The following is a 13,241-nucleotide window of genomic DNA, read 5'->3' as shown; positions in this document are numbered from 1 at the left end:
AGAACTTGACGGCTGATATTTCCACTACCAAATGTTACTGGGAAGCCCCTGTGATTCTAAACACCCCCTCTAATATTGCTCTCCTGGGGTTTTAGAAACTGTATTCTCTAGAGTTGCAGGGTGAGGATAAATACATTTTTGTACAGGCCACATTTGTATTTGCTGTTTTTGGGAGTAGGGGCTTTCCCCTTCATTTCAGCATGCAATTTTGCTTTGCATGTGTTGCCATTATACCCATTTGTTGTCATGTCTGCAAAGTCTCACTCCTAAGGTGCTATATAAATAACACTGAAATGGTGCTGTATAAAAACATTAAAATGGCTACATCAAACACATTAAAATGGCATAAAATCAAATTTCCTATTTCAGCATCACAGAACAGCATATGATTCTGGTATATCTGTTCCAGAATCTGGCCTCCAAGGGGGTCCATGCCTGATGTTTAAGAGAAAGTTGTAACAGATCTCTTTTTTCCCTTGCTTGTCTCCTAGTTGGCCTTCTCATTAGTGCTGCTAAAAGAATGTCTCCTGTAGGTTACTGACAAAAGGTTTTTTGTTAAAAAATTATTGATTCACTACAATGAGTGACTATTCCAAGGCACTAAGGGTAAAATAATCACTGGGGAGAAGCAATTGCTTATGCCAGCAATGACTCCCACCACCTCACCCCCACACATATGTGTAAGAGAAAGAATTGCTTACAGTAGAAAGATACTCCAATGCATTATAAAAGACTGGAAAAGAAAATGGTGATTCCCATCTGGAGTTGGACGAGAGTTGTTTGAGCTGTGTATACCTATTAGGACTATGGAGCATGTGACTCTGCTGTACAAAGGTCAACTTCCTTAGACAGTGCTAGATTTTAATGCTGTGTTGACACTATTAAAGAGGAATCCTGTACCAAATTGCTCAGTAACACTGTATTGCCTTCAGGGTATAATCTATCAATGAGATTGCGCAAATATAATGATTAAACTTAATATCCTTGCTAAAACTTTGATGGGTAGATCTCTGGAATGAGCCAAAATGTTTCCTGCACTTGAATTAATCTCTTAACAGAGTATTTATCTTTCTAATTCATCTTCATTTTTTTTTATTGTTGATAAATAAAACAAGTGCCAGCTCAAGTCACAATAGGAAAGTGAGATGGGAAAAGTTATAGAGCATATCCTTTAGGGTCCCTGGAATCTGTGGATAGTACAGGCCTCCTTGGTCTGGTTACCAAATAAGGTAAACAGTTTAATTCGTTTTTCAATCTGAATAATTGTAATTGTTGGGCTTTTCTCAGTTCTAGCTGTGTGCAGTCTGTTTACCATAATAAAACAGTGTAACTGTGCATAGAACTGCAGACTTGGAACTTCTTAGACTGAAAAAAGAGAAGCCCAGATATTTACAACGTAAAAATATAACTCCCTTTTCCTGTCTCTGCTTTATATCTTCCTTCTCAGTGCACTTTTCTCTTTTCCATTAATTGTTTTGTGCTTTTTAGAGAGGGTGAAGGAAATATTGCTATCTCCTCAGTTTGGCAGGTTACTGATTGAGATGCAGATACCTAAAAACTCCTGGGTGTACCTCAAAGAATGCCATTAATTGCCACTAACTTTTATTAGCAAGGCCTGCTCTTCAAACTGGTGTGTGCAAATGTGTACATAATGGATATGGGCAAAAGCAGACACCAGTTTGTGCTTACATATGGGGGTCTGTGCACATTTACATTTGGAGTAAGAGAAATGTGTGTGCACGTTTGCCCACATGGGCTTGAAGATTTTGGGTCCAGACTTCTGACATTAATATTTGTTCCTTATGTGGTTCTCATTTTTCTTTCTAATCTTAAAAACAATATGTAGTTTAATATTCTCTGTTCTTTCCTAGTCCCATAGCTAGAAAGGTATACCATGGAATTTGGTTATTAAGACATACCACAAAAAATATAATCACAATGACATTCATCATAATTGTATTACATGAACAATATCATGGCAGTCTATAAATCAAAACATGTCAAAGGGGCCATACATTTAATTGTATTTATAAACCACTAATGTGGCATCATGAGATGTGCATACCTGTTGTCTTCTACTGTACCTGAATTTGACATAAAACAAGACAAATCAAAACATAAATCAGTAGAAAATGAAACTAACACTTATACCTAATGATTGTATGTGGGATAAATAAAGTGAGAACAAGTTTACAAGTTTAAAAAAATATAAAGATATTTCAATATTTAACATGCTGCTCTATAGGATTTTATTTGGTTGATGTTCTAAGCAAGACCTACTTTCTCATAGTACTTGATCTCGTAGTCCAGAATGGCTCCATTGGAAAAGTCAGGCTGTTGCCATGAGAGTGCAATGCTGTTTTGGGAAGCCCAGTCCTTCCTTACCATACCTATCAAGGAGGGTGCTGAAAGGGAAAAGGATAACTAAGGGTTAAAGAGAAAGCATACTATTTATCTCTTTTTGACTTTACTGTCTTAGGATACTGACAAGTGGTGACCTGTAGGCAGAAGAGCATGACTGATGGAAGTTCTCTGCCAAATTCTATAACATGGAGTTAATGTTGAAAGTACATATCAGTATTTCATTGTTAAAGTGTTGGTGTACTTTTGAGAAGTGACTGAAAAATGGCAACACCTTATTCAAAAGACCTGTTGCCATTTATACCTGCTGACTTTAGAGACAAAAAATAAGTTTTCCTGTTTTATTCTTTTTAGTACTATAGAACCAACACAATTAACAGCAGTGCTAGATTCTATCCATTCTTGATCTTCATCAACAGAGTTGTTAAATTCCAATCACTTGCACCTGTAAAAGATTATTGAAGATTCTACAAGCACATAATCTGAAGGCAGTGAGGTTGCACCTGTATCACTACGGGCATATTCTCAGATGCAGAACAACATATAAGAAACGACAAACTATAAATTAAGAGTACTATGAATTCAGCAGATTTCTTCATAATAAATAAGTAAATGTTATATTCAATGTATACTTTGGGTCAAAATACACTAACAACTTAAAAATCATTGAATTCCTATTTTTGTTAGCTCTGAGAACAAAATTAACCTTCCCCCCCTCCCCCCCCAAAAAAACAAAACAAAACAAAACAAAACAAAAAAAAACCCAAAACAAAACCAAAAACCCTAGTACATTTTAGTAGGTAACTGAGATTATATCATCTACAGAATGACCAATGATATTGCAATACACATACTTTTATGCATTTTCTTCCCTATGAGTAGACCATAAGTGAATCTACATTTCTAGATCATAGCTGAATATTGTAAAGGGGATTATATTTCTTGTTCTGGAATGAATTGTGTGCAAATATATAAAGACTTTACCCATTTACTGATTTGTAGGAAAAATATAGTGTGAGAAATATTCTGCACAAAACTCAAATGCAGTAAAATTCACAAGCTAATACTGTAAGATAAAATGTATTTGTAAAAAACATTCATTTAGCAAAGCGTTATTAGAACATCGGTTGTCTAAAAGCATTTTTGAAGGTAATAAAACTCACAATTAAAGTTCCATACACAACGTGAACTCTATCCTTTATCACACCCATCCTTTCATATTGCACATACTAATTATAGCATGAAGGTCTTTAATTAACCTATAGCTGCCCTTCCCCTGGTACAGGAAGATATCAGAACAGTATTGAAAGGATGTGTATGGTCAATGGGATTTTGCAACCCACTGTATACGATAAATGCAGCAAAACTTGACTTGCCTTGAATATACAATAAGAGGGTGAATGGGGTACAGTAGAGTCTCAATCCATTATGTGTTTGGGGTGTAGAATATACAAGATGTTTTTTCTGGACTGTACTGGGAAAGCAGGAGACAGGACTGTGATATTTTCCCCAACCCAACAAATAAGTTATTATATAAAACATAACACATAAAATGCAATTCAATTTATAAGCATATTTATACCTCAGACATAAGGGCATAAATATTGTTCACATGAAAAGCTTGCAGTTCTGTAAATAAAACACAAAAGACATTTAAGATCTCACTTTGCTAACTAGTTGGGCCTACTATTTCTCTGTATCTACCCATACATACCAAAACACTACTTCTTTCTTTTAGTGCCTAGCCTGCTATTTTAAAAAATGACTCAAATACCTTATACCAAATACCTTAAAGAGGCTTGCTTTTAAGAAACCACTAAGTAGCCATCCTCTGAAAATCAGGGTCCTTTAAATTGTCTCAGATTGGACAATCAAAAATTTAGGTATCCAAAATCACTAATCACTTTTGAAAAGTAGGCCCTAGATTATTGCAAAGTTTACTGCTTGGTAATAGTGACCATAACTTACTAAAATTTAACATCCCTGTGGTGGAGGGAGGAACACTAAAGCAGCCCACCATGGTAGCATTGAATTTCAGAAAGGGGAACTACACAAAAATGAGGAAGTTAGTTAAACAGAAATTAAAAGTTACAGTGCCAAAAGTGACTCTGCAAACTGCATGGAAACTTTTTAAAGACACCAAAATAGAGACTCAACCTATATGTATACCCCAAATTAAAAAACATAGTAAGAGGACCAAAAAAGTGCCACTGTGGCTAAACAACAAACTATAAGAAGCAGTTAGAGGCAAAAAGGCATCCTTTAAAAAGTGGAAATTAAATCCTATTGAGGAAAATAGAAAGGAGCAATCTGCTAGAATTCTTTGTGGAGGTCAACAAACGTATGGAAAAGGGTGATCCAGTGGATATAGTATACTTAGATTTTCAGAAAACCTTTGACAAGGTCCCTCACCAAAGGCTCTTAAGAAAGTAAGCTATCATGGGATCAGAGGGAAGGTCCTCTCCTGGATCAGTTACTGGTTAAAAGATAGGAAACAAAGGTTAGAAATAAATGGTCAGCTTTTAGAATGGAGAGAAGTAAATAGTGGTGTCCCCCAGGTGTCTGTACTGGGACCAGTACTGTTCAACATATTCATAAATGATCGGGCAAAAGAGGTAAACAATGAGGTGGCAAAATTTGCAGATGATACAAAACTACTCAAGATAGTTAAGTCCAAAGCAGACTGTGAAGAGTTACAAAAGGATCTCACAAAACTGGGTGACTGGGCAACAAAATGGCAGATGAAATTCAATGTTGAAAAATGCAAAGTAATGCCCATTGGAAAACATAATCCCAACAATACATATAAAATGATGCGGTCTAAATTAGCTGTTACCACTCAAGAAAAAAATGTTGGAATCATTATGAGTAGTTCTCTGAAAACATCCACTCACTGTGCAGAGGCAGTCAAAAAAGCTAACAGAATGTTGGGAATCATTAGGAAAAGGATAGATAATAAGACAGAAAATATTGTATTGCCTCTTTATAAATCCAGAGGGGGAGGAGCGAGCCTCTCTATCCAGGGGGGCAGAGCCAGGCCAGCCTTGCCCCTCCCCCCATAAATGGGTGGGCAGGGCAGGAAGTACGAAAGGTAGGGCCTCTAACTCAGTGAAGGGAGAGCTGCCGGAGGAGAAGGACGTCTCTCCCGGTGCCAGAGCTCAAGACCAACCACTGAGGAGCTGCCAGAGCTGCCTACTGCCTGCAGCCCAGAGGAGCTGCTGGAGCTGCCTAACACCTGCGTCCTGGGGGAGCTGCCATATGCCTGCGACATGACGGGCCTGCTGGGGCTGCCCCTTGCGGTTTACCTCGGGGAGACTGATGGTGACCCTGAGGCCCAGATACCGTAAGGAAGTGGGGGTAGGAAGAAGCCCAGGGGAACCAGACAATTGTCCCATGGTGTTGTGGCTTGCAGCCGGGTCAGCGAGTTTCGGCTGGAGCTCTGCTGACACAATGGCGGAATGTTCTGCCACTTTTAGGGCCCTAGGCTGGGATGCGGTGGAGTTGAGAGGACCCGCATCCTCCTACCCCCTTGCCTCTGCGCCCCTCGGGTGGCAGCCTCACCCCAGCCTGTGAAGCCTTGCTGGGCTACATACTGCTTGCCTGCCCTGCCTGTAGGCTTGGGCAATAGATGGCTTGCTTGCCCCACCTTGCCTGCTACCCAGTTTATTGGCTAATTCCCCCTGCCAGTAGATGGTGAATGAGTACAGTGGTGTGGCCTTCCTCCGACCCAGAGGAGGAGGAGCGACCGGCACCCCTCTACAAAATCCATGGTACTCCCTCATCTTGAATACTGCATGCAGATCTGGTTGCCCCATCTCAAAAAAGATATATTGGAGTTGGAAAAGGTATAGAAAAGGGCAACTAAAATGATTTGGGGTATGGGAAAGCTTCCGTATGAGGAGAGATTAATAAGACTGGGACTTTTCAGCTTGGAAAAGAGACGACTAAGGTGGGATATGATAGAGGTCTATAAAATCATGACTGGTGTGGAGAAAGTAAATAAGGAAGTATTATTTACTCCTCATTTCACAAAAACTAGGGGGTCACCAAATGAAATTAATAGGCAGCAGGTTTAAAACAAAGAAAAGGAAATATTTCTTCATAGAAAGCACAGTCAACCTGTGGAACTCCTTGGCAGAGGATATTGTGAAGGTTGTAACAGGGTTAAAAAAAGAACTAGACAAGTTAATGGAGGATTGGTCCATTAATGGCTATTAGCCAGGACTGACAGGGATTGCTGTTTGTCAGAGACTGGGAATGGCCGATGGGATGGATCACTTGATGATTAGTTGTTCTATTCATTCCCTCTGGAGCATCTGGCATTGGCCACTGTTGGAAGACAGGATACTGGGCTAGGCGCACCATTAGTCTGCCATAGGTATGGTTCTTATTACCAAACCAATCCTTATGTGCTAAAATTATGCTCATCTGATGGTGAACTGGCTGGACAGAACAGAGTCTTTTGAAATTGACCATTCTGACTTCAACTGTTCTGTCTTCCATGATCTTAATTCCACAGTATTCTGCCATTCTGATACAATCAACTGTGACACAATCTCTTCAGCAAAAATAGAGATGGTGTGGTGGTGTGATTTAACTCCTCACTGGACAGGAATGGGTTAAGAAGCAACTCTGGGCTCAGTTGACCATACCCCAGTCTGCGTGGAGCATGCTCGAGCTGAAGGCAGAGTTTAAAAGGTAGCCAAACAGGTCAGTTGGAGGTAGGCAGGCCAGGGAGAAGGTCATGCTCTGGGAGCTCTAGAGAAAGGCATAACTGGAACCCCCACCAAGATGGGGAACAGATGAGCTTCAGCTACCAGGGATTGGCACCAGAGTGGGAAGTCCAAAAGGCAGCACCCTAGAGAGAGATGGACAGTGGCTGGCTGGGATGCAGAGGGAGGCTGGAAATGACCCAGAGAAGCTGACCTGATGCTGATGCAATGCACCGCAGGCTGAGCAAAGCCGAACCAGCCTTTCAAGGCCCTGATTGGGACTTGGTGGAGTGGGTGGATCTGGCTTCCCCTACACCACCCCCTAGACTGTGCCTGTTAGGCAGGAGACCCTGCCTACCGAACACAGATGGATTTAATTCTTAAATGTTAGACGAGAAGGAAGGAAGTGAGGATGTCCCATTAGCTATATTTCAACTTCTTCTTGTTCTGGTCCCAGCCTATGACCATTTTATTAGGAATCAGTGGCACGTGTGCAGGTAATGGAATATTTGCATAGCTTCTGTAAATTGTGTTTGATTTTATCTGCATAGTTTTGGTTTTTTTTAAATAAAATAAATGAGATTTCCACTGAGATAGAGAAAATGTTATCTGCCTGTAATTTGTCAAGTGCTCTTTTCAATTGTTTTTGTAAACTTAGGTTGTGCATTGAATACAGTGCTATGTTTCTGACCAAAATCTTTCTTGTGGCTCAGAGGAAATTTTGGTCAATTTATGGTACTTGGATTCAGATGTATAGACAATTTTCCTGAATTCCACTGAGTGTCATTCAGAAACTAGACCATAAACCCTTTCCCTTCGATCAGCTAACTACAAGGATGATGGAGATTATGAAAGAATGTTTAAGAGCTACTCAGAGACCTGGAAAAGGACTTTATGTTATGGTTATGGTTACACATTGTTGACTATAATAGCATAAAATGTTTCACTTGCAAGATTATCAAACTCATCAATGTTCGACTCTTCAACTACAATTAATCTTCAAGAAACTGATTTTCTGTGATTTTTTGAAATGTGATTGAATTATTCTTTATCTTGCTATTTAACAATTCCAATTCAATTTACTCCAGAAAAATTATCTGTTTTCATTACTTCAGTCCATTCAATTTGGGCATGTTAAATCAAATCACATTCACACCCTGATGTCTTATATTCACTAACCACTAATAAACTGTTTGCATTATTGATCAGCAGCTTTCACATATACAACAGTGAAAATGAGAAACAACTACATAATGAATGTAGCATTCTAAAAACTCAAACTAAGATGAGCAGGCCAGCTCTACATAAAACCACATTATCAGATATTCTGTCTACCTTCCACAGAATGCTAGATTCTACTAAATAAGTCCCCCTGGTAATTTATAACTTCACCCACACATCTATCCAACATCCAATGGCAGTTGATTCCATCCATTCTCCCCTCCTCAGTCATCCATGGTTCTATCCATTATCTCTCCATTCTAGGCTTTTTGACAGCTTTATAACTTGATTTTCCCACCTCTAATTGGCCTAGTAGAAATAACAATTTTTATCACTTTCCCTTTTTATCTCTGGAATGAAAGTTTCTCATTAACAGACATGAGTCTTTTTCTAATAACAAACTTTCAAGCCTATTTACTTTTCATGTACATAGTGACAAGTTAAAAAAGTAAAAATAATAAACCTCAGAATAAAAGCAAAGCAAAACCCAGTGGGGTTGTTTTTCCCCCTCTCTATATCTATCAAGAAAAGATCTGTTAGGTCACATCCGTTCCATTTCTCTCCCTGTGAAGAATTATTCAAAAAAGACTACAAAAAATGTAGTCTCCTCTGACATATAAAAAGCATGCAAAATGTCATGCTGCAACAAGACCTTTTAAAATTGTGTGAAGCAGGGTGGTCAAAACTGGGTTTAGAAAGGAAACTGTCTTTCGCTTTTATCTATGAAAGTCTCAACCATGGCTCCATAATACTTTTACCATGCACAGGGCAATGCAAGCCAGCAAACAAACAATACCTATTAAGCAATTATGCTGAAAATAGAAAGCTTATAGAAATCTTTGTTAAACAAGTGCTTTAAAAATGCACAGTATAAAACATTAACACAATATAAGCCTAATTTTATTCCTAGAGACAGACATATAAAATCCCTTGATGAAAATGACAATTGTGTACATGTATATGAGGGTAGAATTTGGCCCCCATGCAATGATTTTTAAGATAAGATCAACTGATTCAGCTGTTATATTGCGAGAAGGATGCAGCAGCCTGAGATGAATAGGGACTACAGAGGAAAACATGCCAACAAATATCAATTCATATCTGTTAACAGCAGATAATAGGCTTACAGACTGTGGAAGACTTATATGGGTTTGCTTTGTCATTTACAGTATCTGTTGTTTTGAGTCATTGACATGTATTGTATTGTATTGTATTGAATTTGTTCACTAGCAGTTGTTCCATTAAGCAAGCTGGTGTGCCTTTTAATCAAATTTTGATTATATAATACACAATACATGATTATTGTGATCATGGCCATCTTCATCTTTTGATGTTATGCTTTCCTCTATGTGCCCCTCAAATTGTGACCAAAACTCTTCTAACATACAACATATGGATGATTTTTATTTGTTGTCTATTTTCTAAACTCATGCAGAAATTTGTGTTACTTTTCAACCTGAGTTCACTGCAGTAACTATTATGCTTCATCCAATGACTGTCAAATCACAGTCTTGGCTCAAGAGATTATCATCTCAAATGTTCAATGTCTGAAGTAATCTATCCCTTTGGAACAACACAGCAGCAAAATAACAAAACAAAGTTCCTTCAGGTCCCTCCCAAACCAACAATGCTTGTTTTGTACTTGCAACACTGAAAATTCTATACTTTGGACAATGGAGCTTATTCGTCATTGATCTGGATCACTGCTAGCATTGTATCTTGTAAATCAAAATGTATTTTAGATGCGTATACTGTTGTGGTATTTTATTCTCAAATTATGGTGTTGAGCACCAAACAATTTTATCCCCCAAATCACTATAGTTATAGTTTAGAGAAACAAACAAGTAGGCCATATTATTAACTGTTTCTTGATAAATTCAGAGAGATGACCATGCGATTTGTCATATAAAGGTTCTTTCCATATTTTAGGGGACACAGTGACTTAGGGCTGGTTCACACTGACCGCGCGATTCGACGGCAGTCGACTGGAGTTATGCAAACTACGCAGAAGGGAAGCTGAGTTACGCTAATTGAGGGGGTCGACTTACTCAGTCGAATTCCTGATTGATTGAGCGGGTCTCACTGACCCTCCATCGATCCTGAAAGATCGATCTGGCAGCGGCGATTTTGCCGCCGTCAGTGTAAACGTAGCCTTTGACAAGAAAGAGAACTCAAAGTTATAAATTCATTTTAAAAAACCCAAACAAAAACAAGTGATAAAACAATGTGTTCAGTTCAATTATGATTTCTTTAGCTCTTGTCAAAAAAACCCACAACCCTTTCTACAAGAGAGGAACCTATTTCTTGTAGGAGACTGCTCCTCTCTAGACAAGTTAATTAAATCCTAAAGTAATAGGTGGATTTTGTCTATTTATCAAAGATAATTCTTCACATCTAGGAAATATAAGGGCAGCTGAGTCCTGTATGTCCATTTGTAAACTGTTTTGTTTATCTCTAATGAGTCAAAGGTAAATTATTTTTGCTAGTCCTTTGAAATTCAGTAGTGGAGGAGAGTTTTAATTCAGTTACCTGATGAAGCCATTCAAAGAGAATTTGCTTAAGATCTTAATGTGTCTTTTAAGCCACCAATTAATGGCTGCGTCATCTTGCCTTTTGTGCTGGGCTTAAGGATGCTTTCCAGTTCTTGGACTCATTGCTGATATTTGCTTTATATAAAAGTTTATTTGTGCCATCTGGTCTCTTTTTTTTCCTATGTTCTGTAACAGATTTCTTGAATTGCAGTGAGTCATCTTCTATTTTGTTAGATTCCTTCTTTCTGTATACATTTCTTTGTCATTTTCTTTTTGTGCTGTGTTAATGAGTATTTGCTCTATATTTCACAGTAAGCTTGTTTTTTTGTAAAGTGCATTGTTTTCAAGTTTTTTTATTCACTTTCTCATGGAGTACATGGAAAGTGGAGAATATTCCTTTAAAACATTTGTTTGGATTAAGGTATTGGTACTTGCCACTCCTCCATTGATTTATCTCCTTATGGGTTTGTTTCAATTACCTATGACCCTCTGGGTTGGGTATAGATAACTCAGATCTCTGAAGTTTATTTTTGCATTCAGTCCATTTATTTGATTTTCCAGTTTTCTGTTCCACAATGTTTAAGAGTATGTAAAGAGCTCTTTTGAATCTGTGTAAACATGCATAATATCTAGCAAAGTCTCCCTGGCTTTTTAAATATAGTACTTTCAAAAATTGTAATCTCTGCAAAGTAGTTTCTCCTAGTAACCCTTCAGAACTTTTACATATTACAAAATTCAGTGAGGAAGTTGCATAAGTACACACAACTTAATTTCTCAGTTCATCTGTATATACCATCTCTCTCTCTCTCATAACATCTGTTAGAGGGGGAGCTGGCAGTCACCTTTATATTTAAGTTGCCTAATACTTTCCCTTTTAAAAGATTCTTACCACATTTTCAGAATTTTCACATTTCTATCATTTGCTGCAGCTCTTTCAAATTAACTAGGGGAAAAGCCCTGGGCTCACCCCATGGCATTCTATTCAGATCTGGCTGAATTATAAGGTACTGAAAATCACCATTTCTCATCTTTGGCCAGCACAGCTGAGCGTAATTGTAGCAGCATTCCAAAATTCCGGAACATTTTCAAGCTGGGCTCCTGATGCCCTGTAACAGCGGGAGTAGCATACACTGCACAAAGAATCACAGGGAACAGAAAGCCTGACTCCAGATGGAGCAGCTGTAGCAGCAAGGGGGAGAGTAAAGAGAGCTGTGCCATGCCACACATCAACCAGCTTCAAGACCCAGCACATGGCCACAGTGGAGCCTCTGGTCACAACACATGAGATAGGAAACCCCTACATTTTTCAGGGGCAAGATGTGGAAAAGACCAAAGTACTCAATGCTTTCTTTGCCTCGGTCTTCACAGACAAGGTCAGCACCCAGACTACGGAACTGGGCAGCACAGTATGGGGAGGAGGTGAGCAACCCTCAATGGTGAAAGAACAGGTTCAGGACTATTTAGAAAAGCTGGACATGCACAAGTCCATGGAGCTGGATGCAGTGCATCTGAAGGTGCTGAGGGAGTTGGCTGATGTGATTGCAGAGCCAGTAGCTATTATCTTTGAAAACTCGTGGCGATCAGGGGTGGTCCCAGACGATTGGAAAAAGAGCAAAAAGAAGAGTGAGGGGGGATTTGATAGCAGCCTTCAACTCCCTGAGGGGAGGGGTGTTCCAAAGAGGATGGAGCTAGGCTGTTCTCAGTGGAGGCAGATGACAGAACACGAAGCAATGGTGTCAAGTTGCAAGGGGGATGTCAAGGTTGGATATTAGGAAAAGCTTTTTCATTAGGAGGGTGGTGAAGCACTGGAATGGGTTACCTAGGGAGGTGGTGGAATCTCTATCCTTAGAGGTTTTTAAGGCCCAGCTTGACAAAGCCCTGGCTGGGATGATTTAGTTAGGGTTGGTCCTGCTTTGAGCAGCAGGTTGGACTAGATGACCTCCTGAGGTCTCTTGCAACCCTAATCCTCTATGATGATTCTATGAAGAGACCGAGGAGCAAACACAAGTACAAAGAATAACTAAATGGGAACCAGGAGAGCCTGAGTTCTAGACTCACTTCTGACAGATGATGATCATTTTATATGCATCACAACTCTGATTATTAAATGACATCCTATATCTCATTGGGAGGTCACATGAGCTGGGAATAAAGCCCAATTCTCTTGGGCAGCCCCAAATCCCATATATTTAGTTACATTATCTCTAAGAAGGAACCGGCTGAATCTCTGTCCTTGCCTGTGCTCTCAGTATAGTTGGGCTACTGAGTGAATTTGGCATGAATAGGTAACACACCCTGTAACATTGTATCTTATAGTGCAGGGGTTCTCAACTGGGGGTTGGGACCCCTCAAGGGGTTGTGAGGTTATTTTGGGGGGGTCACGAGCTGTCAGCCCCTGCACATGCTGTGGCTGCGA

The 13,241-nt window shown here is 39.3% G+C and overlaps 1 protein-coding gene across 1 annotated transcript in view; it reads right to left on the bottom strand.

Moving 5' to 3' along the window:
* The window catches only part of EPHA6 (EPH receptor A6), a 709,227-nt gene that overhangs the window by 247,572 nt on the left and 448,414 nt on the right, over positions 1–13,241 (bottom strand). The window contains exon 5 of the mRNA XM_067546257.1: positions 2,281–2,405. Coding sequence (XP_067402358.1) covers positions 2,281–2,405 — 125 coding nt within the window. The remainder of the gene's footprint in view (positions 1–2,280; positions 2,406–13,241) is intronic.

Source organism: Emydura macquarii, unplaced genomic scaffold, assembly GCF_026122565.2.
Source record: "Emydura macquarii macquarii isolate MOO-44397 ecotype Brisbane River unplaced genomic scaffold, CSIRO-AGI_Emac_v2 contig_1119, whole genome shotgun sequence".
NCBI lineage: Eukaryota > Metazoa > Chordata > Testudines > Chelidae > Emydura > Emydura macquarii.
Note: the sequence above shows the minus strand (reverse complement) of the source record. Positions and strands in the feature narration are given on the sequence as shown.